The sequence below is a fragment of the Capra hircus genome, assembly GCF_001704415.2.
Source record: "Capra hircus breed San Clemente chromosome X unlocalized genomic scaffold, ASM170441v1, whole genome shotgun sequence".
In the NCBI taxonomy this organism is placed as follows: Eukaryota; Metazoa; Chordata; class Mammalia; order Artiodactyla; family Bovidae; genus Capra; species Capra hircus.
Window position 1 is genome coordinate 41,394,316 of NW_017189517.1, and position 26,202 is coordinate 41,420,517.

General features: G+C 41.9%; 1 protein-coding gene across 3 annotated transcripts in view; it reads left to right on the forward strand.

Annotated features, from left to right (window-relative positions):
• The first annotated feature begins 1,940 nt into the window (after positions 1 to 1,940).
• The window catches only part of ARMCX5 (armadillo repeat containing, X-linked 5), a 48,763-nt gene continuing 24,501 nt past the window's right edge, over positions 1,941 to 26,202 (forward strand). Inside the window, exons 1-3 of one of the 3 annotated variants that reach the window (XM_018044153.1) lie at positions 1,941 to 2,164; positions 2,270 to 2,379; positions 4,278 to 6,553. In XM_018044153.1, coding sequence (XP_017899642.1) covers positions 4,750 to 6,225 — 1,476 coding nt within the window. In that variant the 5' untranslated portion in view covers positions 1,941 to 2,164; positions 2,270 to 2,379; positions 4,278 to 4,749 and the 3' untranslated portion in view covers positions 6,226 to 6,553. Of the gene's footprint in view, positions 2,165 to 2,269; positions 6,554 to 26,202 lie in introns of those variants that run through there. The other 2 variants (XR_001917609.1, XM_018044154.1) reach the window with 2 other exon arrangements.

Consider the following 26,202-nt stretch of genomic DNA (forward strand, 5'->3'; position numbering starts at 1 on the left):
GTAGGCAATAAGGGCCAGAGACTTAGAGAAGAACAAGACCAAGGTGTTTGACATTAATCAGTACATCTGACCAGAGCAGATTTCCAGACTCCCCAACCCATTCATTGGGCAAATGGATTGCTGGGAAGGACAGTTTGGAGGGGCTTGAGAAACCTGTATTCAGGTCAGGAAGCAACAGTTAGAACTGGACATGGAACAACAGACTGGTTCCAAACAGGAAAAGGAGTACGTCAAGGCTGTATATCGTCACCCTGCTTATTTCACTTATATGCAGAGTACATCATGAGAAATGCTGGACTGGAGGAAGCACAAGCTGGAATCAAGATTGCCAGGAGAAATATCAATAACCTCCGATATGCAGATGACATCACCCTTATGGCAGAAAGTGAAGAGGAACTAAAAAGCCTCTTGATGAAAGTGAAAGAGGAGAGTGGAAAAGTTGGCTTAAAGCTCAACATTCAGAAAACAAAGATCATGGCATCTGGTCCCATCACTTCATGGCAAATAGATAGGGAAACAGTGGAAACAGTGTCAGACTTTATTTTTGGGGGCTCCAAAATCACTGCAGATGGTGACTGCAGCCATGAAATTAAAAGACGCCTGCTCCTTGGAAGGAAAGTTATGACCAGCCTAGACAGCATATTAAAAAGCAGAGACATTACTTTGTCAACAAAGGTCTGTCTAGTCAAGGCTATGGTTTTTCCAGTAGTCATGTATGGATGTGAGAGTTGGACTATAAAGAAAGCTGAGCACCAAAGAATTGGTGCTTTTGAACTGTCGTGTTGGAGAAGACTCTTGAGAGTCCCTTGGACTGCAAGGAGATCCAACCAGTCTATCCTAAAGGAGATCAGTCCTGAGTGTTCATTGGAAGGACTGATGTTGAAGCTGAAACTCCAATAATTTGGCCACCTGATGCGAAGAGCTGACTCATTTGAGGCTTCTCTTGTAGCTCAGTCAGTAAAGAATCTGCCTGCAGTGCAGGAGACCTGGGTTCAAACCCTGGGTTGGGAAGATCCCCTGGAGAAGGAAATGGCAAACCACTCCAGTATTCTTGCCTGGAAAATCTCATGGACAGTGCAGCCTGGTGGGCTGCAGCCCATGGGGTAGCAAAGAGACGGGCACGACTGAGAGACTAATACTTGCTGCTGCTGCTGCTAAGTCGCTTCAGTGGTGTCCGACTCTGTGCGACCCCACAGACTGCAGCCTACCAGGCTCCGCCGTCCCTGGGATTCTCCAGGCAAGAACACTGGAGTGGGTTGCCATTGCCTTCTCAGGACTAATACTTACTGATATTTACTGATGCTGGGAAAGATTGAGGGCAGGAGAAGGGGACGACAGAGGATAAGATGGTTGGATGGCATCACCGATTCAATGGACATGGGTTTGGGTGGGCTCCCGGTGTTGGTGATGGGCAACCTGGCATGCTGCGGTTCAGGGGGTCGCAAAGGGTCGGACACGACTGAGCGACTGAACTGAACTTTCATCGAAGGGCTTCTCTCATGGAAGGGACGCACAGTTTCAAAATAGACGAGCATTTACCTTCCTGTGTCAGTCTTGAGCCTGTCGGTCCTGAGCCTCTTTCCCGACCTTTACCCAGACCCCTAAACCCACCCATAGCTGCGGACCTCGGACTTTCGAGAGCGGAATGTGTAAAAACTACATTTTGGTATCTGTCTGCCTCATCAAGTCAGAGCCGATTCACTGACGCCACGTCCCGAAACCCGTACGCATTTCAGTTTAGGGGAAAAGACTGTAGGTTTGCGGTAGGGGAGCTAAGAGAAAGGAACTAATACCAGATCCTTTCGTTTAGTCGGCTTTTCACCGACCAGCGGGGGTTTCTCTAAATCCAAACCCCGCCACCGCCCACTCCAGCAGCCGAAACAGCCAGGGAGGGCGGGACCGGGCTCGCCGGAAGAGGAAGTAGCGACAATATGCAAAGCGTGGTATCACTCCGCTTCCGTCAAGCCGGATCCCCTTCAACTCCCCTTTGGCAGCCCTGGTTGTCTGTGTTATTTCTTGGGATGAGGCGAGACAAAGTCTGTGGAAGAAATGGTGGCTGTTAAAGAGTTACTAGGAGCGGGTCCCTGAGATGTCCTCGGGACAAGAAGAAGGAAATACCAAAAAGTGACAATCGTATGCCAATTGCGGTCCTTCATCTGATAAAGTAGGTATCTCGTCCTGAGTCCGAGGTGCCGGGCCCGTCTCCAAACCGTCGGCGCCATTGTCTCATGTCCTTGAACTCATCTGACTGTCTGTCCCTCTTTCCTAGGTGTCTGCACCCCTTCGAGGCAAGGAAATGAGAAAGCTACTTCTGATCCAAGCGGAGCAGGTCAATGAAGAGGCGGGCACTGCTTGGGAGTGTGGATACGGGTGTCAGAGGTGAACGTGGGCGATGTGACTTGGTCCTGGGGCGCACGGGGTTGGTGAGAGGGAAAGAGGGACAGTGGTCATTTGCGTGGCATACAATGATAAATGAATGATCTACTTCTTGCTAGCTTGACTTCCAGACACTGCACCCTGCCACCATGTTTGGGGAGGAAAAGGAGTGTAGTAGCGGCCTCTAGCGGAGGAATGGTGGATTACAGTAATAGGAGGAGGGGCTCCTGCTGTCCGTGAGAGCAGTTGTCTGGAGAGCCCTGGGAAGGGAGAGTGCAAAAAGAGGTTCTAAATGTTTGGTCCTGGATTAGAAGAGAGTCTCCTGTCCTGGTTACTAGGCTGAGTATTAATAACCAAGTCTCTCCCCCTGTCTTTTCATTGGGTCATTGAGTGTGTATCATGCGTTTATTTGTGTAGGTCTGTTTCTACGTTTGTGGTTCTCCATGTTTCTGTAAACATGATCTGTAGGGGGCAGTGAACCTCAAAAGGAGGAGTAAGAAGAAGAAAATTGGCATAACCCCTGTAGAGAGGGCAGTGCTTCGGTGTGGTAGGTGGCCAGGACTAGAGCAGGATGGGATCTAGGGGTAACGCGGCATCTCCTTTCTGCCGGCTTTCCAAACCATCCTCCCTTTTCCTATAGTGTCGAAGAAAATGATAGGCTTTGGGGAGAAGAAGGACACATAAGAACATGAAAATAATACTTTCCATTGATTTCCAGAACAGTTTCAATGGTTTGAGCATTCCATCCTTACTACCAGCAGCACAGTCTTGCAGCGATTTTTGAGTTGTCTCTGCAGGGGAATTGTCAGACAGATTGGAGCAGAGGAGCTTGGGGCTTGGGGGAGGAGAGGAAGAAAGAGAAATTTTTGGCAGTCAGGTACTTGTATCCAGAAAGGATCAGTGTCCTAGGTGCTGAATCTACAAGGGCTCAATCTCCATTGTCTTCTGTGTCTGTATTTATTTATTTATCTCTGCCCTTGTGAGTCTTTGTGTGTAGATCTGTCTTTAGGTTTGCGGACCTCTCAGTTGTTGTGAAGACTTGTAAATGGGAACGCAGCTTGAAGCTTGGAAATAAAGAGGAAGAGAAATGTGCCCTGTATCTGTTTAGATTGGTGGGAGGGTAGAGTGATTAAGACTAGGGAATTATCTGTCTCTTCTGTTTTGCCAGTTTACTAACCTGTCTGGTCTTCTGCCAATTTAGGTGGAAGCCTTCCTAAGCTTTAGAGGTATAGAAGGGTAATACCTGCTTTTGTTACTTCCCACTTGGTTTTCCTAGCCCATTTCTGAAACAGGAAAATGTTAGGGCAGTCTCTGAAGAGGAATATGATGGGAAACAGGGAGGAGAAGTACTGAATGAAGCAGGGCCATGGGGGAAAGGGACAAGAAGGAGGGAAACACTAGACAAACTACAAATGTAGGGACCAGGGACCAAAGCCAGTCTGCCAGGAGGTCAGTTTGCATATCCTCCTGTTTATTTGTCCATAGATCTGCCTTTAGGTCTGCTGTGAGTCTTGTCATCACTGGAAACAAGGAAAGGAGGAGGAAATGACTGCAGATCAGGGAAGGCTTGTGTGTGTGGAGACTTCCTCAGTAGACCTGTAGGATGAAGTAGTGGAGATCTGCCTGGGTGAAGCAGAGGTAAAGAGTCAGCCTAGGGATTCTTTAGCCTCTCTCACTCCCATCCAGCTTTTCCACTCTCCGTGCTCCTGTTTTGTGTCTGGAAAAAAGATTGATTTTACCTGCAATAGTAGGGAACATGAAATGGAGGAAGAGTTTGCTAATTATCTGCCTTTTACACTTAGCACTGAATTTCCATACTTTTCTGTTTCCATGTTGTGCTAATCAACATGGAAAAAAGTTAGAAAAAGACTCAAAGCCCCATTTCCTTCCTCCACTCCTAGGTCCAACTTCAGTGGCAGATCTGGTGGCCTTGGAGTGGCTGAAGACCACCACCCTCCACAGGGCTGTGCTCAGGCACACAGCCATCCTTCCCTTCCCTGAGTGAGCTTCCTCTGCGCATTGTTTGTATCACTGGCAGAGCCTGTAGTTCGAAAGGGAGCTGAGTGACAACTGGACTTTGTATGAAAACACCAACCTGGGAGAGACCTTCAGTCAAGGCTGAGACAGGAGTGGGGATATATAACTTGGCCTTGCCTGTAACTTGGATCGTGATTGACTTCGGTGCTGAGGCAAGGGCAGAGGAGGGCCTGGGGCTGGCCTGAAAGCTGGCATCCGTGGCCCTGCCAACACTAAAGCCAAGGCTAAGATCCAAGCCAAGGCAGTGGCTGAGGCATAATTGAAAACGGGACTGGTGACCCAGGCCAAGGCTGGGGGTGGAGCAGCAGCCAGGACACAGTGACCTACACTGAGGCCATGGCTATGACAAGGCAAGTGAGCAAGATGGAATCTAAGGCTAAGACTAGAGTCATGGCTGAGACCAAGGCAACCCCCCTGACAGAACCTAGTGTAGTGTCCCAAACCAAATCAAAGGCCATGCCTATGTCCAAGCTCAGTGCTGTCACCCAGTGTAAAGTGAAGGCTGGTGCTAGAAGTGAAGCCAGTATCGGTTCCAAAGACAGCCCTGGGTCCATGTCCCAGAGAAGGAGTGAGGCCAGCGTCAAGTTGAAGGCTGGGGACAGAGCTGGTACTGGAACTCAGTTCAGTGATGAGGATGAAGAAAATGTCTGTTCTTGGTTTTGGACTGGAGAAGAGCCTAGTGTAGGATCTTGGTTCTGGCCTAAAGAAGACAACCCATTTCAAGTGTATAAGCCCCCAGCTAAGATCCAGGAAATGCCCAAGCCTACACCCAAACCTGAACTTACTATAAAGCAAAAAGTCAAAGCATGGTCAAGGGCCAGGTTTTGTGTCCTAGTCCCAGTAGATGGAGGGGAGCAATCCTTACCTCCAGGAGGGAATTGGACTCTGGTTGATACCTTAATTGAAACTCCTCTAGGGATTCGACCTCTGACCAAGATTCCACCGTGGAATGGGCCTTACTTTCAGACTTTAGCTGAGCTCAAAAATCAGGTTAAGTATAGGGAAAAGTATAGGCCCAATCCAAAAACCTGTCGCTGCAAATCATATGTTTTTACTTTAGAGCCTAAAGAGTTTGATAAACTTGTTGCCCTACTTAAGTTAACTACAGATCCTTTCATTCATGAAATAGCTACAATGATAATGGGTATCAGTCCTGCTTATCCATTTACCCAAGATATAATTCATGATGTAGGTATTACTGTTATGATTGAAAACTTGGTCAATAATCCCAATGTTAAAGAACACCCTAGAACTTTAAATATGGTGGATGACAACGCTGAGTCTTCTGGAGAACCACAAAGAGAGTTGTACATAAATCAAGTTTGTAGGGACATAATCTCTTATCCTTTGAACTCCACCATGCAGCTGGAGGGACTAAAATTATTAGTGCAGCTGAGTGTAAACTTTGAGTACCACCATATAATTGTCAATTACATTCCAGATTTCCTCACTTTGTTAAACAAGGGAAGTGTTAAAACCAAGTTTTATGTTTTAAAAGTGTGTTTGCACTTGTCTAAAAATCAAGCCAATACAAGAGAACTGATCAGTGCCAAAGTGTTGTCATCATTGGTTGCACCCTTTAACAAAAATGAGTCAAAGGCCAATATTCTTAATATCATTGAAATATTTGAGAATATAAATTTCCAATTTAAAAAGAAGGTAAAGCTATTTACCAAGGAAGAGTTCACTAAATATGAACTTATCTCCATATTTCAGGAAGCAAAAGAGTTTGGTCAGAAACTACAAGACCTAGCAGAGCACAGTGATCCTGAAGTGAGAGACAAAGTTATAAGATTAATACTGAAACTCTGAATAGCTATATGTTCTCACAAAACCTTTAGCAGTTTCTTTGGTATTGTAATATGAAACCAATGCAACTTATAAGTTCAGTATTTATGCTATCTGTGCTGATTGAAGGAGCCAATTTTATGGATACCAGATGATCTTGAGAGCTTGAATGTTTGTTGGTTTTCATTGTGCTATATAAGTTCAGATATTTTTAGTATTTTTGCAATATGACCTGATAATGAACCTATTCATCCTGAGTAAGTTATACTTCTGTGCTTTATATTAACATAAGTGTATTCATTTAATATTTCAATTACATGTGAATAAAGTTGCATGCTAAAACTGGTGAAAACATTGTCCTAGTTCTTCGGTTGAAGTCTAGTCAGAGGGATAAAGCACAAATAACAGGATTATAAAGAGCACTGTCTGTGTCTGTAGCAGGGTACAATCAATAAGTTTATGTTGATAGATCCTTTAGTTTCAACATGTTCAAGAAGGAGAATCACTCTACACAAGAAGACAGGACTGTGCTACTAGCTGACATCTGGGCAGATCTGGGAAAAGGGGTGAAGACGTAGACTTTAGGAGTAAAGGAACACAGATGCTTTCATTCCAGTCTGAGTCTCAGAACTTGTGCTTAGCCTTTCACATATGATGTCTCATCAGGAAGATATTTAACCTGGAAGAAAATTCCTGGTTCTCATCCCCAACTAGCAAAGCCATGGTAGTGTGGTCCTAAAAGGACCTAGTCTCCTTGTGTCCTCAACATCCAGGTGCCCAGCCTTGGGGTACCAAGTTTACTGCTTTATCTGAGGCTCCCTCCCCTGTATTCCTGGGTCTCAGGGGAGTGCCTTTCTAAGGTCTAACCACAGAAATTGCTTCATGAATAATCTCATTTGCCCCATCTTTATGATTGCTCTCATATTTGCTTCTATTTGCTGCCCAGTGCTTTGGACTTGGTGATTTACACCTATGCTTGGTGACAGTGCCCTGTTTGTGCTGATCCCTTTTGATCCGAGCTCAGCTCTATGAGACAGCCACAGGGTACCAAAGTCCTTTAGGAGTGTGTGGTTAGGAAGAAATTAATTCCCCTAATCCCACTATTTTATTTATTTGTACAGTTTACAGAGCTGAAGCCATGTTGTCTATACTACTTCAGCTCCTCCTGTTTATACCTAACAGAACCTAGGTTCTGATTAAGAGTTTGTGGCATAGAATGCCAGAGTTTAGATTGGGATCTGGGATCCCCTTTGCCTCTCCTACCTTCTATCTCCTTTGCTGTTATCATCCTCTTTCCTTAACTGCCAGCATTGGAAAATTGAGTATTGGAAAATGCAGTGTACAAATACTGGTCTTCCTATTGAATCTTCTCTCTGTCCTTACTTTTTATGTGTTTGAGGGGAAGGCTTAAACTGAAAAATCTCTACAAGATGTCATGCCCCCCTAGTTTCCGCAATTATCTTTCATTTCTATTAAGGTCAAATCTGAATCTATCTTCTGTATATCTAGGAGTTGAAATGAAGGACAGCCACAGATGTGCATTAAGGGTGAAGAAATGCAGGCCGGCTTTTTGCAACATACAATAGATGATATTTGAAGTTCTTTATAACTTGTTTTTAATCCACGGAACTCCCATAGCCTGGAGTTCCATCTGTGGGTGCTGCCTTCAGAGTTGGGGATCTTCACAGAACTGTTGGACCAGACCCTTTGGAAGTATTCTGTGTCTTAAATGCCCTATGGAGCACACACTTAAAACAGTTGATAGCTGTAGAATTTTCCATCAGCTAAAGAGAAGGGTGAGTGTTGGGTGTGTAGGTGTATCAGAGCAAGAAGCTGATGGTTTCTCCTTGGTTGGGAATTATGGAAGGCAGAATCAGTTTCCAAATGGTTCATTGCTCATCTCTTATTTCATCTCCTTTCCTGGAAAAATAATTCAAGCAAACCCATGTAGTATCAGGGCTGATCCAGATATTACTTCTCTCAGTGTGTTGCTGGCTGGGGGTAAAACCCAGTGTAGATTTCTCCTCTTCCCTGTCTTTAAGTAAAAGGAGAACTCTTCCTACAACACAACTGGATCATGACCATCTACTGACCCTTTGCTGTGCCCTTAATTTTAAAAGAGGAACTTTCAGAGGAAATCCATCTACATATCACCAGATTCCCTAGCAAGGCTTTCAAGGCACAATATTCTTCAGGATTTTTCCATTGTCTGCATTATATGCCACTAGTGACCTGCATTCAACCTACAGGGGACTTCAGGTTCTCTGAAACACCTTAGGTGAGAAATCCTGGTCCACAACTAACAAACAGTTCATCCCTCAGTGAACCAGTGATCAAGCACAAGAAACCTTTTAGAGAAGAGGCACACTCTCATCCTTCAGTTTTCATAACAGATAATTTCTTCTGAGTCAAAACCAGTCTGATATGAAAAACAAAAACTTCTGTGGCTGTCATCCCTTGGTATATAAATCACAAGTGGATGAAAAACCAAAGGAAATGACTCAAAGGTTGTACCTTTTTCATTTGAGATTCCTGTTAAAGTAATGTGATTTTTCTGGTATACCAAGAACAGTGGTAGGAAGTTTTATGATTTACATAAATCCATTAATGTCATTATATATGTAGTAAAGTTTCAAAATATAATATTAAAATTTCCAAAGATAGCCTAGATGAATAACACAGTTAATTCCCTCTCTCTCTTCATTCTGCAAGAAACATGGCTCCATTGTATAGGAAAAAAATATTTTCTTTTTGGGGACTGTTGTGGCCACCCCTCAGAGATGAAATACATTATCACTCCAGATTTTGTTCAGATGCCTGTATTGATAATGTCACACATATATACACACCAAGACAGTATAAAAAGTTATTACTCAGTAATGAGGCTTTCTGGGCAGAGCAGGATAGCTCCCAGACAGGTCTGAAAATGGCTTAAGAGAACAGGACAAGAAGTTGACCTTTGGGTTTTATGGTAGCTAAGAGATGGGTTCAGATTGAGGGTCCTGCAGATGGTTTGAACTTTTGACAGTGCCTAAGGAGGGAGCACCTTGGCTTTCTGATCAGCTAGCCCAGATGTGGGAGAGAGGGGGAAGATATCAACTTATTCATATGTGGAGCAGAGGAGAGGGAGGGGTGTGGCTTAAAACCTATCAAGTAGTCAAAAAAATGAAGTCAGCCTTTTTATTATAGGGACTGTAACATATCAGCTTTTTTTTTTTTAACCAGTCATAACTTAAAGCATATACAGATAAGTTTCTATTGTGATTGAAGCAAAAAATCATTTTTGGTTAATCAAACTTCCCTGAAATAGTTTTGTTCTGGCATCTTTGTCCCCAGAGCTCAATCTACCAGAATATCCTGAGTTACAATGATTTAATAAACCAGTGACATGGATATCTTGAGTAACTTAAGTGTTGACCCCACTATATCAATAACAGGATTTGATGAATAATATAATGAATAAGAAGTATTTTCCTTAAACACGTCTCAAAGCAAAACCATGAAACTTACTCAGTTTAGCTTTAAAATTAGCAACATGCTTCAAATGATGCCATTGATAAATTAAAAAGGCAACTCATAGGATAGGATAAAATATTTGCAAATCATATATATGATATGGAACTGGTATCCAGAATATATAATGAACTCTTGCCACCCAATAAAGACAAATAAAAAGCAATTAAAATTGCAAAGGATTTGATTAGACATGTTTTCAAAGAAGATATGTAAATGTCCAATAAACACATAAAAATATGCCCAACATCTTTAGAGAACTGCAAATCAAAACCACAGTGATACCATTTCACACCCACTGGATGGCTATAATTCTTTAAAAAATGGGTAATTGTGTTGGCAAGGATGTAAAAAGTTTGGAACCCTTGAACCTACTGGTGAAAATGTAAAAAGTTGCAGCCAACATACAAAACAATTTGGCAGTTGTCTCTAGTGTGTGTGTTAGTCGCTCAACCATGTCCGACTGTTTGGGACCCTATGGACTGTAGCACACCAGGCTCCTCTGTCCATGTCCAGTATTCTCCAGGCAAGAATACTGGAGTGGATTGCAATTCCCTTCTCCAGGGAATCTTCCTGACCCAAGGATTGAACCCAGGTCTCCTGCATTTCAGGCGGAGTCTTTACTGCCTAAGCTACCAGGGAAGCCCAGTGTACCATGTCTTAATTACGTGACACCCAAGTTTGAATTAATATCAGCTTAGTTTCAAGAGTAAAAGTCTGCCCTTAACGCTCAATTTCCCTCTTTATGTTATTGTCACAAATTAGATCTTTATACATCATGTCCATTAGTACAGATTTTTAGTTATAATTTATGCATTTGGCTTTTAAAATACAGTATAAATTTATCCATGTTGTGACAAATGGCACAATTTCATGTTTTAATTAATTTATTTTTTAATGAAGGATAATTGCTTTACAGAATTTTGCTGTTTTCTGTCAATTTCATTCTTTTTAAAGGCTGAGTAATCTGTGTGTGTGTGTGTGTGTGTGTGTGTGTGTATCTTCTTTTTCCATTCGTCTGTTGATGGACATCTAGGTTGTTTCCACATTTTCGTTAATGTAAATGATGCCGCAGTGAATACAGGGTGCATATATCTTTTAACGTTAATGTTGTTGTGTTCTTCAGTTAAATTATCTGCAGTGGGGTTGCTTGATGTTATGCCAGTTCTATAGTGGCTGCACCAGTTTACATTACCACCAGCAGGTGCATAAGGATTCCCTTTTTTCCACATCCTTGCCAACATGTTACTTCTTGTCTTTTTGATAATAGCCGTTCTAACAGGTATGAGATAATATCACGTTATAGTTTAAATTTGCATTTCCCTGATGATTAGTGATGTTGAGCATCTTTTCATGTGTCTATTGGCCTTTTGTATGTCCTTTAGAGAAATGTCCATTCAGGTTCTGTGCCCATTTAAAAAAAATTTTTTTTTTTACTTTGCAGTACTGTATTGGTTTTGCCATACATCAACATGAATCCGCCATTCCTGAACCCCCCTCCCCCGTCCCTCCCCACACCATCCCTCTGGGTTATCCTAGGGCACCAGCCTCAAGCATCCCGTATCCTGCATCAAACCTAGACTGGCAATTCGTTTCTTATATGATATTATACATGTTTCAAATTTTTAATCTGATTGTTCATTTTTCTTTTCATATTGAATTATGTAATTTTTAAATAATTTGGATATAAACCCCTTATCAGATATATCATTTACAATTATTTTCTCCCATTCCATATCTTGTTCTTTCATTTTGCTGATGGTTTGCTAGGTGAAATAAGTCAGAGAAAGACAAATACGATATGAGCTCACTTACATGTGGAATCTAAAAGATGAAACAAAACGGAAACAGAGGGAGTTCTCTGCTACCCTAGTGCTTAGGATTCTGGGCTTTCACTGCTATGGCCCAGGTTAAATTCCTGGTTGGGAACTGAGATCCCATAATCCGTGCAGACGAAAAAAACAAAACAAAAACAAAAACTAGAAAATGTAAACAGACTTACAGATACAGAGAGCATTGGTTTCCAGAGGGGAGGAAGGTGGAGGGTATCATGGTGCAGTAGGTGAACAAATCATACAATATTTATTATTTGTGTCTGGCTTCTTCATATATTTTCAAAGTTCATCCTTGTAGCATGTATCAAAATTTTATTTATTTTTACAACTGAATAATAGTTCATTGCTGGTATATACCACATTTTGTTTATCCATTCATCTGTCAATGGACATTTTGGTTGATTCCAATTTTTGGCTGTTGTGAATAATGCTAAGAACATTGGTGGCATAAATATCTGATTCAGTCTTTGCTTTCAGTTATTTTGGTTAAATAACTAGAAGTGGAATTGATATATCATATGGTAATTCTATGTTTAATTTTTTTGAAGAACTGACATACTGTTTTCCACAGTGGCTACATCATTCTTCATTCTCATCAGCAATGCACATGGGTATCAATTTCTCCACATCCTTGCCAGCATTTGTCATTTTTCTGTGTAGTACCCATCTTAATGTGTATGAAGTGGTATCTTGTGGTTTTGCTTTGTATTTCCCTAATGACCAGTGATGTTGTGCATCTTTTCATGTGCTTCTTGGCTATTTGCATATCTTCTTTGAAAAAAATGTCTATTTGAGGCCTTTGCCCTTAATGAGGGCTTCCTTAATAGCTCAGTTGGTAAAGAATCTGCCTGCAGTGCAGGAGACCTCGGTTTGATTCCTGGGTTGGGAAGGTCTGCTGGAGAAGGGATAGGCTACCCACTCCAGTATTCTTGGGCTTCCCTTGTGGCTCAGCTGGTAGAGTCCGCCTGCAATGCGGGAGACCTGGGCTCAATCCCTGTGTTGGGAAGATCCCCTGGAGAAGGGAAAGGCTACCCACTCCAGTATTCTGCCCTGGAGAATTCCATAGACTGTGTAGTCCACTGAGCAACTTTCACTTTCACTTCACTTTGCCCTTAAAAATAAACCCTTAAAGGTAGGGATGTTTGGTCTTTTTTGTTATTGTTGTTGACTTTTAGGAGCCCTTTAAATATTCTTGATATTAACCCCTTATTGTATATATGATTTGCAAGTATTTTATCCCGTATAGAACGGGCTTGCCTTTTCACTGTCTTGAAAGGATCTTTTGATACACCTAAGCTTTTAATTTTGACAGAGTCCAGTTTATTTTCTCTTATGTTTTGGTGTTCTATCCAAGAAATCATTGCCAAACTCAATGCCATTAAGTTCTTCCCTATATTTTCTTCTAAGAGTTTCAATGTTTTAGCTCTTGAGTTGGTCATTGATCCACTTTGAATTAATTTTAGTATGTGGTATGGGGCTTCCCTGGTGGCTCAGATGTTGAACAATCTGTCTGCACTGTGAGAGACCTGGGTTTGATCCCTGGCTCAGGAAGACCCCCTGAGAGGGGAATGGCTACCCACTCCAGTATTCTTGCCTGGAGAATTCCATGGACAGAGGAGCCTGGTGGAAAGACACGATTGAGTGACTAACACTTTCACTCTCACATGTGGTATGAGATAAAGCTCCAAATCTATTCTTTTGCATGTGGATATCCAGTTTTCCCAACACCATTTCTTGAAAAGAATGTTCATTCCCCATTGAATGGTCTTGGTACCCTTGTCAAAACTCATTTGGCCACATATATGCAAAGGATTATTTCTTGGCTCTTTATTCTGTTTCACTGGTTTGTGTGTCTGTCTTTATGCCAGTACCATACTGTTGAGATTGCTGCAGTTCCTGTAGTAAGCTTTGTGTGGTATTGTGATTTATAAGGAATATAATTGGTCATTCAGATGACCAGGATATATTTCTCATATATATTTGGTCTCCATCCACTGTCCCTGGCTCACAGCTCCTGAAACCCTTGAAATTTCCTGAATAAGAGCAATGAGAACACCTTTTGTGATGTTTGGTCTCTTATTCTCAGTTCCTGAAATTCACTTCAGAGCCATTATGGTGAAATGAGTGTTTTGTTATTCATTTGTTGTTCAGTTGCTAAGTTGTGTCTGACTCTTTGGGACCCCATGGACTGCAGGATGCCAGGCTTCCCTGCCTTTTTCCACCGCAACTGGGTTTATGCTAATGAGATGACTTTTGGAAAGCACCAGAGATAGTGACCCATTGCCAGAGGAACCAACCCTGTGATTAGAAGTAATATTCAGTCCAAACCCCTCCTATTACTTCCTGGGAAGGGAGAGAATGTACAAGTTGAATCAACCACCAGTAGCCAATGATTTAATCAATCATGTCCATGTAATGAAGCCTCGATAAACACCCAAAAGGATGGGATTTGGAGAGCTTCAGACTTGGAGAACACATGAAGATTCTGGGAGCGTGGAGCACCCATTCCCCATACCTTGTCCTATGTAATCCAACTGGCTGTTTCTGAATTACATCCTTTGATAATAAACTAGTAATCTGGTAGGTAAAGTGTTTTTCTGAATTCTGTAGGTCACTCTAGAAAATTAATTAAAACCAAGGAGGAGGCCATAGGAACCTTTGATTTATAGCCAGTTGGTCATAAGTACAGGTAACAACCATGGCTTGAGATTGACATTTGAAGTGAAGGCAGTCTTAGGGGACTGGGTCCCTAACCTGGGGAATCTGATGCTATCTCTGGGTAGATAGTATCATAATTAAGTTTACTTGTAGGACACGTTGCTGACATTTGAGAATTACTTGTTGGTATAGGAAACCACCTCCCCCTCCCCACCTTCTGACACATACACATTGGAAATGGGTTCAGAACTACTTTAGTTATTATCAGAGAAGTGGGATTTGTTAGAAACCCCTGGCTCACGTAAACATGTAGTTTGGGAAAAGAAAGGATAAAAAAGTGGGGGATGAGGAACCTTTGATTCATGATTATACATGGTATGGAGCAACAGCTGTGGTACAATCTGATACGAAGGGTAAAAGTTATCAATGGAATTTAGGGATGGATCTGTTGATGAGAAATTAGTAGTCAATCTAAGAAAGACATGAAAATTTTATTTGAAGCAACCTGAGGATTATAACTATGGAGGCAGACTTTCAGAAAGTTCTGAGAACTGTCCCATTTGTTAGAGGTCAAAGCGCAGTTATATTGTTTTTGAGACGAAGGATTATATGTCAACTGACACATTGATACAATCCAGGTCTGCGAGTACAGAGTGAGTAGTGGGTCACCATGACTCCTTACAGATTGAGAAGGAAGGTTATATCCTAGAGAGATCTGATTAGTGCAGATGCACAGTACACACTAAAAGGAAGGGAGGAGGCCCAAATGGTCAGAGAAAAATTTTATGTTTACGTTTTCTTGTCTTGCCATAAAATTAGAATTTTATTTCATCAGATCCAACTCTTGGGGAGTTGTCTCACTAGATGAATAAGGAAGTGCAGACTAATAAGAAAAAAGGTAAATATACAATCTTGGTAATTATCTGTTAATAGCTAAAGTAAAAGAGAGTGTTAGATCAGACCCTGATGTTAGACCAAGCTCAGATTTCAGTGAGTCTGATCCTCAACCAGTAGCCTCACAGCTGCCTCCACCCCAAGGTAAAAATTATGCAGAGGCAACAGAAAGTACCTCTAAAACCTCCAGTTACTAGGAAGGTAGTCATGTAGGGGGAGGGCAAAACCAAAACACTACTGAAACCAGGGGACATTAGTGTGAAGGAGTTGTTTTATTTTGTAGATCAATATCATCAGTCTCCTGAGGAACCTTTACTGAAATGTATTGTGAGAGCAACTGATTTAGGAGTTGTGTCTTTGGTTTTGAATGCTGCAGAATGAAAGAACATGTTTGGGTTGGCACAGGACGCACAGATCACTATAGAACAATCACAGATGGCTATATGTGATCCAGACACACAGGAGGTTATTCCTGGTAGATGGGATAAAAATCACTGTAAGGTCTGTTTACCCTGAGAAGGGGACTGCCCATCTTTCTGTATGAATGGAAACTGGATTACCCCAGATGAAGCAGCTGATACGCTTTGTATGCAAACCTTGTGGGACTGGCTTTATGAATACCAGGATATTCACCCAATGAATATACTTGTCACCCAGTCTTGGTAGATGCTATGTTAAAGTGCTCCTTTTGTATGGATACCCTATTTTAACCTTACTGCCACAAAACTGAGAGATAGTTCAAAAAGCCTTATGAAATGTACTGTCTCAGCTTCCTCTCATGGTCTTATTGATGCTAGTAAAAATATTAAGTTATTAACAAGAGAATGGAGAAGGCAGGGAAGAGAATCAAGAGAATGGTTTTATCAGGGGAGAAATTTTAAACAGTTAAGAAAAAGGTGAATAAAGCTAATGTTGATAGGAGTGGAGCAAAGAAGAAAGAGTCATGGAACTCATCCTAGCAGAATGGAAATCTTTAGATAGTAATTAAGGAGTGGAATGAATAAAACAGATATTGGTGGCCCCCCAGCATTAAATAGCCCCAGATAAGTCAGCTCTGTTTATCACAATTTTGAGAAAATTTGAAAGCCAGAAAACAGAAATTACAATGAGAAATCTGACCAATCACTTAGGGCAGTAGTAAGACAATCAATATAAGATGGACAAATCTCATCTAAGGTTTAAGACATACAACATTTTATATGTCTTATACATAAGAGTCCCTTGGCTCTTGCTAAGATCTAAAGCCTTTTGCATAAGCTTGGATAAAATAGTCAGATGGTGGAGAAAAGATTCCAAGACTCCTTGATACAGAAGTCTACAAACTGGTGCCAAAATCCATTGACAAAACCTTGACTCAGGCTGCAGTTCAACTGAGAGAACATATAAGTGTAAGGGTTAATTAGATTATGAAAGTTGGAATGTTACCCAAATCTTTTTTGGAGTGGAAATTATGTCTGACTGGGGGAACGCTTCCCTTACATGGTATTGTAAAACCAAAACCCATTGATGAAGTCCTGATGGAGGCTACAATTATGAATGTAGGGTTGATGAAGTTAAGGTAAAAGTTTGTAGGAGGACTGATGCATTTTAACAGGTTTCATGTGAAGTGATGGCATCTTTTTTTTTTCCTTTTTACTTGATGGTATTATGGGGATGGACATTGTATCTGACTGATGAATATTTCCCATACCTAGTAGTGTAAAACAGAAGGCAGGTAAGTCCACCCTTCAAGCAGTGTTAATTGGTCATGCTAAATGGGAACCAGTAAGATTGCCTGAGCCAAAACAGTGCAGAATAGAGGCTGAGGTGTTGGTAGGCTGTGCGATAGCCCTATGTGAGGTATATAAGTTGTGTCTGACACTTTTGCAACCCCATGGACTGTAGTTCACCAGGCTCCTCTGTCCATAGAATTTCCCAGGCAAGAATCCTGGAGTGGGTTGCCATTTCCTTCCTGACTGGGGCTTATGGCAAGAGTCTGTAAGCACCTCACAGCGACAATTACTGGCACTTTGGACTAGAAGATTTCCATTTGAGGGGCATTTTACTACCTTGCAATCAGAGACAAATTGAAGCTACCCTTATGACTGACTGAAGGGCATAAAGTGATCTTGAAACTTGAAATAGCCATAATGTCTAGGATAATGGGACTGGCAGTGCCCAGGAGAGTTCCATAGTAAAATGAAAATGGTTGGTAAAGGAACAGGCTGCATGAGTGATGCAAGGATGAGGTACTCCTGAGAGCAGAGGGCCTCTTTTCACTAAGGGCTGACTCTGAAACTGTGTGAGGTGCTGCTGGATTCTGTTGTAATGTGTACAGTGCCATATAAAGAGCCCTTAACTGACCAACAAAGAGCTGCTTGACTTGTGGATGGCCAGTTTCATGGGAAATGGACAATATTTTAGAAGTGTTTGGGAGGCCAGCACTCCTGATTGAAGAAGGTAAAAATAGATCAGCCTGGTGTGCTGAATTGTATGCCGTTTTCCTAGCAGTGGTGGAATTGAGAAATGGCAAAAGCCCTATGTTTGGGTTTTTACCTACACTTGGGCAGTAACCCATGGCCTGGCCATATGGTCAGGTAGATAGGCAATGGAAAACTGGACTCTTAAAGGGATGACCATATAGGGCACAGCTCCATGGAAATCACTGGGAATTTAAGGGGGTACATTAAACTAGGACATATTGATGCTCATCAGAAGAACCCCCTTCCAAGGTTCAGAAGGTGATTGGAACCACCAAGTGGACCTTTTGGTGTGCTTCCTTGAGTTTGCCACCTGGGTCCATGAAATGAGTGGACATGGGGAAAGGGCAGCAAGGCAAAGATGGGCTGAATCCAGATATATTTCTCTTACACCACCTGAGGCAATGCCAGTAAGAACTGTTCTGTATGCCAGCAAAAGAGACAGACTGCAGATGGCTATGTGGCAGATTCCCTGGGAGTGGGGGGAGGCCCTGATTATAGTTGACAGACTAATTATAGTCAGACTAATGCTAGCAGCCCTGGGGGCTACAAATGAGTCTTGATAGGACTGCAGGATTAGATATTGACTCTTTACTGGGCTTTACCTACTCAGTGGTAGATGGCAAATGCTCAAAGTACTGTAAGAAAAGATGTTGCGCAAGTTTGGACAGTTGAGTGTCACTTCTTCAGATGAAGGAACATACAGACTTTCCATTGCGTGATGTCCATCAATGATGAAAAAAAGTAACCTTTTTAGAGTCGTACTTTGACAGAGAATTGAAATGGGCTGTTAAAATATTGGTTATTTAAAATGCGGGAAAAAATAAGATAAAATAAAATAAAATGTGGGGGTGGGGGCCGGGTAAAGGCATGAAGGGCTGGCTTATGTCCCTTTTCAAGTATGTACTCATTCTCAACTTGAATATGAGTGGGGCTAAAATAGTGTTCCCACAGGATAGAGTTGTGTTTTTTTCTGGTGGATCCAGGAAATAGGGGGTGGGGAAAATACTGGTATTCTCTCTTCTCCATATCACCTCAACTTCTTTTCTGTACTACTTGTTACAATGTTTTCAGGACCAGGGCTGCAACTACAAGGGCCTGAAACAGGGAAGATTCCTAAGCAAGAAAGTGTTTACCTTTATGTCAGAATTCCTAAGGATATTAGGAGGATATGCCTTCACCCAATCTAGTAAAATTAGGGTTAACAGTGAATACAGCTATACTGCCTATTGATAGCTCACCTACATAACTTCTGCTCATGTGTAGCCTTACCTTATCTGACTAAAAGTGAACTGAGGGAGCAGGACTTGCTAGACTCGTATTGCTGCCTACCATTTATACAAGTACAGTGACTGAACCTAACATCCTTTCCAAAGATGGAAAAGTTTGGGTTTCAGTGAAGAGAATGAAAAATATTAGTAACTGAGGATTAGAAAATGAATAAATGGGTTATGTAATGAGAGAAACTCAGTATTACATGCACATCTCAAAAGAGGCCCAGAGCAAAAGATCTCTTTTGTCTCTCGGCTCAATTATACTGGATGCCTGAAATGGTTTAGCTGTATATTGCTGATACCACTTCTGTTCTTGGAGCCTGACAGGATTGAATAGAAGCCTGCAAACCTGAGTGACCTTGCACTGGGAGACATTTTCATAAGATTTGATAATGGACTGGATGGTTATTAGTGATTGAATATGCTATATTTTTTTAACATTTTTTATTGTTTTTCTATAAAGGATCTGTGATATATTTGTTATTAAGATGATCAAAATCTATTTCTCATGTATATTTGGTCTCCATCCATGGTTCCTAGCTCACAGGTCCCAAAACCCTGGGCATTTCCTGAGTGATAAGAGCAATTGGAGCATCTTTTGTCATAATATTTGGTCTCTTGTCCTCAGTTTGTAAAATCAACTTTAGAGTCATTAAAATAAAATGGGTGTCTAATCAGACTTTTTGCCCGTTTTTAAAATAGATGTTTATTTTTCTATTGTTTAGTTTTAGGAATTTCCTGAATATTTTAGATATCAGTCCTTTCTTATATATGTATTTTAAAGAGATTTATTCCTAGTCCCTGGTTTGCTTTTTCATTATCTTAAAAACCTTTTTTTCAGGGAAAAGTTTTTAATTTTAATAAAGTCCTACTTCACAGGTTTTTCTTTCATGGATCATGCTTTCTGTATTTAAGAACTTATTGCTAGAAGTGTTGTTAGCAACATGCACAAACCAGTTCAGTTCTGTTCAGTCACTCAGTCTTGTCTGGCTCTTTGAGACCCCATGGACTGCAGCAGGCCAGGCTTCCCTGTCCATCACCAACTCCTGGAGCTTGCTCAAACTCATGTCCATCGAGTTGGTGATGCCATCCAACCATCTCATCCTCTGTTGTCCCCTTCTCCTCTTGCTTCAATCTTACCCAGCATCAGGGTCTTTTCAAATGAGTCAGTTCTTCACATCAGGTGGCCAAAGTATTGGAGCTTCAGCTTCAGCATCAATCCTTCCAATGAATATTCAGGACTGATTTCCTTTAGAATTGCCTGGTTTGATCTCCTTGCAGTCCAAGGGACTCTCAAGAGTCTTCTGTAACACCACAGTACAAAAGCATCTATTCTTCGGCACTCAGCCTTTATGGTCCAACTCTCACATCCATACACGACTACTGGAAAAACCATAGCTTTGATTTTTGTCAGCAAAGTAATGTCTCTGCTTTTTAATATGCTGTCTAGGTTTGTGATAGCTTTTCTTCCAAGGAGCAAGCGTCTTTTAATTTCCTGGCTGCAGGCACCATCTGCAGTGATTTTAGAGCCCAAGAAAATAAAGTCTGTCAATCTTTCCATTGTTTCCCCATCTATTTGCCATGAAGTGATGGGACTTGATGCCATGATCTTCATTTTTTGAATGTTGAGCTTTAAGCCAGCTTTTTCACTCTCCTCTTCACTTTCATCAAGAGGCTCTTCTTGCCTCTTTGCTTTCTGCCATAAAGGTGGTGGCATCTGCATATCTGAGGTTATTGGTATTACTCCAGGCAGTCTTGTATCCAGCTTGTACTTCAACCAGCCTGGCATTTTGCATGATGTACTCTGCATATCAGTTAAATAAGCAGGGTGACAGTATACAGCTGTGATGTACTCGTTTCCCAATTTGGAACCAGTCCGCTGTTCCGTGTCTGGTTCTAACTGTTGCTTCTTGACCTGCATACAGATTTCTCAGGAGGCAGGTAAGGTAGTCTGGTATTCCCATCTCTTTAAAAATTTTCCACAGTTTGTGGAAAATTTGACTGATCCACATAGTCAAAGGCTTTGGCCTAGTCAGTAAAACAGAAGTAGATGTTTTTCTGGAACTCTCTTGCTTTTTTGATGATCCAACAGATGTTGGCAATTTGATCTCTGGTTCTTCTGCCTTTCTAAGAGGTTTCTGCCTTCTAAGAGGTTTCCCTTGTGGCTCAGACTGTAAATTGTCTTCCTTCAGTGCAAGAGACCTGGGTTTGATCCCTGGGTTGGGAAGATTCCCTGGAGAAGGAAGTGGCAACCCACTCCAGTACTCTTGCCTAAAAAATCCCATGGACGGAGGAGCCTGGTAGGCTACAGTCCATGGGGTCACAAAGAGTCTGACATGACTGAGTGAATTCTCTCTCTCCTGCCTTTTCTAAACCCAGATTGGATATCTGGAAGTTCTTGGTTCATGTACTTTGAAGCCTCACTTGGAGAATTTTGAGCATTACTTTGCTAGGGTGTGAGATGAGTGCAATTGTGTGATAGTTTGAACATTCTTTGGCATTGCTTTTCTTTGCAATTGGAATAAAAACTGACCTTTTCCAGTCCTGTGGCCACTGGTGAGTTTTCCAGATATGCTGACATATTGAGTGCAGCACTTTTACAGCATCATCTTTTAGGATTTGAAATAGCTTAGCTGGCAATGGCAACCCACTCCAGTACTCTTGCCTGGAAAACCCCATGGGCAGAGGAGCCTGGTAGGCTGCAGTCCATGGAGTTGCTACGAGTCAGACACAGCTGACCGACTTCACTTTCACTTTTCACTTTCATGCATTGGAGAAGGAAATGGCAACCCACTCCAATACTCTTGCCTGGGAAACCCCATGGGCAGAAGAGCCTGGTAGGCTGCAGTCCATGGGGTCGTGAAGAGTCGGACACGACTGAGCGACTTCACTTTCACTTTTCACTTTCCTGTATTGGAGAAGGAAATGGCAACCCACTCCAGTGTTCTTGCCTGGAGAATCCCAGGGACGGAGGAGCCTGGTGTGCTGCCGTCTATGGGGTCGCACAGAGTCGGACACGACTGAAGCGACTTAGCAGCAGCAGCAGCAGCAGCTGGAATTCCATCACCTCCACTAGCTTTGTTCGTAGTAATGCTTCTTAAGCCCACTTGACTTCACATTGCAGGATGTCTGGCTCTAGGTGAGTGATTACACCATCCTGGGTATCTGGGTCATGGAGATCTTTTTTATATAGTTCTGTGTATTCTTGCCACCTTTTCTTAATATCTTCTGCTTCTGTTAGGTCCATACCATTTCTGTCTTTTATTGTGCCCATCTTTGCATGAAATGTGCCCTTTGTATCTCTAATTTTCTTGAAGAAATCTCTAGTCTTTCCCATTATATTGTTTTCCTCTATTTCTTTGCATTAATCAGTGAGGAAGGCTTTCTTATCTCTCCTTGCTATTCTTTGGAACTCTGCATTCAGATCAGTATATCTTTCCTTTTCTCCTTTGCCTTTAACTTCTCTTCTTTTCTCAGCTATTTGTAAGGCAGTGCCTGAAGAACTATGGATGGAGGTTTGTGACATTGTACAGGAGGCAGTGATCAAGACCATCCCTAAGAAAAAGAAATGCAAAAAGGCAAAATGGACTAAGACATTCTTTGAATATATATCTGGGCTTCCCTTGTGGCTCAGCTGGTAAAGAATCTGCCTGCAATGCAGGAAACCTGGGTTTGATCCCTGGGTTGGGAAGATCCTCCGGAAGAAGGAAAGGCTACCCACTCCAGTATTCTGGCCTGGAGAATTCCGTGGACTGTATAGTCTATGGGGTCGCATAGAGTCAGACACGACTGAGTGATTTTCACTTTCACTTTCAGTAATAACAATTTAACATCTATCTACAGACTAAAGTGGGTTTCCCTGGTGACTCAGTGGTAAAGAATCCTCCTGCAATGCAGGAGACATGGGTTAAATCCCTGGGTCAGGAGGATCCCCTGCAGGAGGAAATGGAAACCCCCACCAGTATTCTTGTCAGGAAAATTCCATGGACAGAGCAGCCTGGCAGGTTATAGTCCATGAGGTCAAACAGTCAGATGCGACTGGAGTGTCTAAGCACATGGACAATAGTGCCTTTGTGAGAGCTGTGGGATCCAACACCATACACAGGACCTGGATGGAGTCTCACCCACTCATGTCTTAGGTAATACACATACAGATCTCTGTCTTGGCTTCAGACCCTGCAATGGCCCCAGTCCTTTTCATCCATGGTCTAGGAGCCCCTGAAGAACACTGTGAACAATCTGTGGATGAGACAGTCACCCATTGACACGAAAGCTGTTATGGAATTCAAGGTTTTCAGCAGAGAAGGTCCAGCATGCTGTTGGAGAAAGCAGACACACACATTGTGTGTGTGTATGTGTGTGTGTGAGAGAGAGTATGAGTTTGGGTTCATTGGAGAGGGAAAGAATAACATTTTGACTTTACCTGTACCACCCCACCCCCAATCAATATGCCTCAGTTCCAAGAGACACTTTCTTGGCCAGTGATTTCTCCTGCATGGGCCAGGAGTGCAGGGTTAGTGAAAGGGTGTTAAGGAGTGTCTGGCTTCCCCAGCGTGTCAGGGACCCATTTCTCTCTCATTCCATTCCGAGTACCGAGTTGTGAGCTACATGACTGGGAGTAGAAAGAGGCTGAAAGAGTAACGTATAGGACTCTTGGAGGGCACTGCTGCTGCTGCAAAGTCGCTTCAGTCGTTTCCGACTCTGCGACCCCATGGACGGCAGCCCACCAGGCTCCTCCGTCCATGGGATTTTCCAAGGAAGAGTACTGGAGTGGGGTGCCATTGCCTTCTCCTAATGGGACATAATCCTACTAGCTGCTTCATGGACTCTCTTAAAAAGCCATGAATTTGAGGCAGTTGTAGTGAGGTGGATGAACCTAGAGCCTGTAATACAGAGAGAAGTAAGTCAGAAAGAGAAAAACACATGTTGTATATTAATACATATATATGGACTCTAGGCCTGGAGAAGGAAATGACAACCCATTCCAGTATTCTTGCCTGGAGAATTCCATGGATAGAGGAGCCTGGAGGGCTACAGTCCATAGGGTCGCGAAGAGTTGGACACGACTGAGTGACTGAGCATATGGAATCTAGAAAAATGGTACTGGGGAACCTATTTACAGGGTGGGAATAGAGACGTGGATGTAGGGAATGAACTTGCAGACACTGCGGGGGAAGGAGAGGGTGGGACCAACTGAAAGAATAGCATTGAAACATATATTACTGTATGCAAAATAGATAGCTAGTGAAAAGCTGTTGTATAACACAGGGAGCTCAACCTGGTGCTCTGTGACAACCTAGAAGGGTATGGCAGAAACTAACACAGCACTGTAAAGTAATTGTCCTCCAATTAAAAATAAATTTTATACATTTTTAAGTAAAATTTTTTTAGTTTAAAAAGTTTTTTTTTTTTTAATTTTTTTTTGGCCACACTGCGTGGCTTGTGGAGCTTCCCTGACCAGGAGGACCAGAGATCAAACCTGTGCATTGTGCAGTAGAAGTGCGAGTCTTAACCACTGGACCACCATGGATGTCTGAGTTATCTGACTTTTTAAAAAATTAATTTATATAATTGGAGGGTAATTACCTTACAGTATTGTGGTGGATTCTGCCACACATCAACATGAAACAGCCACGGGTGCACATGTGTTCCCCCATCCTAAACCCCCCTTCCACCTCACTGCCTACCCTATCCCTCTGGGTTATCCCAGAGCATCGGCTTTGAGTGCCCCACCTCATGCATTAAACTTGCACTGGTCATCTATTTTATATATGGTAATATACATGTTTCAATGCTATTCTCTCAAATCATCCCACCCTCCCCTTCTCCCACACAGTCCAAAAGTCTGTTCTTTACATCTGTGTCTCTCTTGTTGTCTTGCAATAAAGTCATCATTACCATCTTTCTAAATTCTATATATATGCATTAATATACTGCATTGATATTTCTCTTTCTGGCTTACTTCACTCTGTATAATAGGCTTCAGTTTCATCCATCTCATTAGAACTGAGTCAAATGCATTCTTTTTATAGCTGAGTAATATTCCATTGTGTATATGTATCACAACTTCCTTATCCATTGATCTGCCAATGGACATCTAGGTTGCTTCCATGTCCTGGCTATTGTAAACAGTGATGCAGTGAACATTGGGGTACTTGTGTCTCTTTCAGTTCTGGTTTCCTCAGTGTGTATGCCCAGTAGTGGGATTGCTGTGTCGTATGGCAGTTCTATTTCCAGTTTTTTAAGGAATCTCCACACACTTCTCCATAGTGGCTGTCCTAGTTTCCATTCCCACCAACAGTATAAGAGGGTTCCCTTTTTTTCACACCCTCTCCAGCATTTGTTGTTCATAGACTTTTTGATGGCAGCCATTCTGAATGGAGTGAGATGGTACCTCATTGTGCCTTTGATTTGCATTTCTCTAATAATGAGTGATGTTGAGCATCTTTTCATGAGTTTATTAGCCATTCTGTAATGTCTTCTTTGGAGAAATGTCTGTTTAGTTCTTTTCCCCATGTTTTGATTGGGTTGTTCATTTTTCTGGTATTGAGCTGCATGAGCTGCTTGTATATTTTGGAGATTAATTCTTTGTGAGTTGTTTCATTTGCTGTTATTTTCCCATTTCAAAGGCTGCCTTTTCACCTTGTTTATAGTTTCCTTCATTGTACAAAAGCTTTTAAGTTTCATTAGGCCACATTTGTGTATTTTTTAATATTTCCATTACTCTGGGAGGTGGGTCCTAGAGGATCTTGCTGTGATATATGTCAGAGAGTGTTCTGCTTATATTTTCCTCTAAGAGTTTTATAGTTCCTGGTGTTACATTTAGATTTTTAATCCTTTTTGAGTTTATTTTTGTGTATGGTGTTAGAAAGTGTTCTAGTTTCATTATTTTTCAATGTGGTTGACCAGTTTTCCCAGCACCACTTATTAAAGTGATTGTCTTTTCTCCATTGTATATTTTTGCCTCCTTTGTCAAAGATACAGTATCCATAGGTGCGTGGATTTATCTCTGGGCTTTCTGTTTTGTTCTGCCAATTATATTACTGTCTTTGTGCCAGTACCATACTGCCTGGATGACTGTAGCTTTGTAGTATAGTCTGAGGTCAAGAGGGTTGATTCCTCCAGTTCCATTTTTCTTTCTCAAGATTGCTTTGGCTATTCAAGGCTTATTGTGTTTCCATACAAATTGTGAAATTATTTTTCTAGTTCTGTGAAAAATACCAATGGTAGCTGATAGGGATTGCATTAAATTACAGATTGCTTTGGGTAGTATACTCATTTTCAATATGTTGATTCTTCCAACCCACAATCATGGTCTATTTCTCCATTGATCTGTGTCATCTTTAATTTCTTTCATCAATGTTTTAT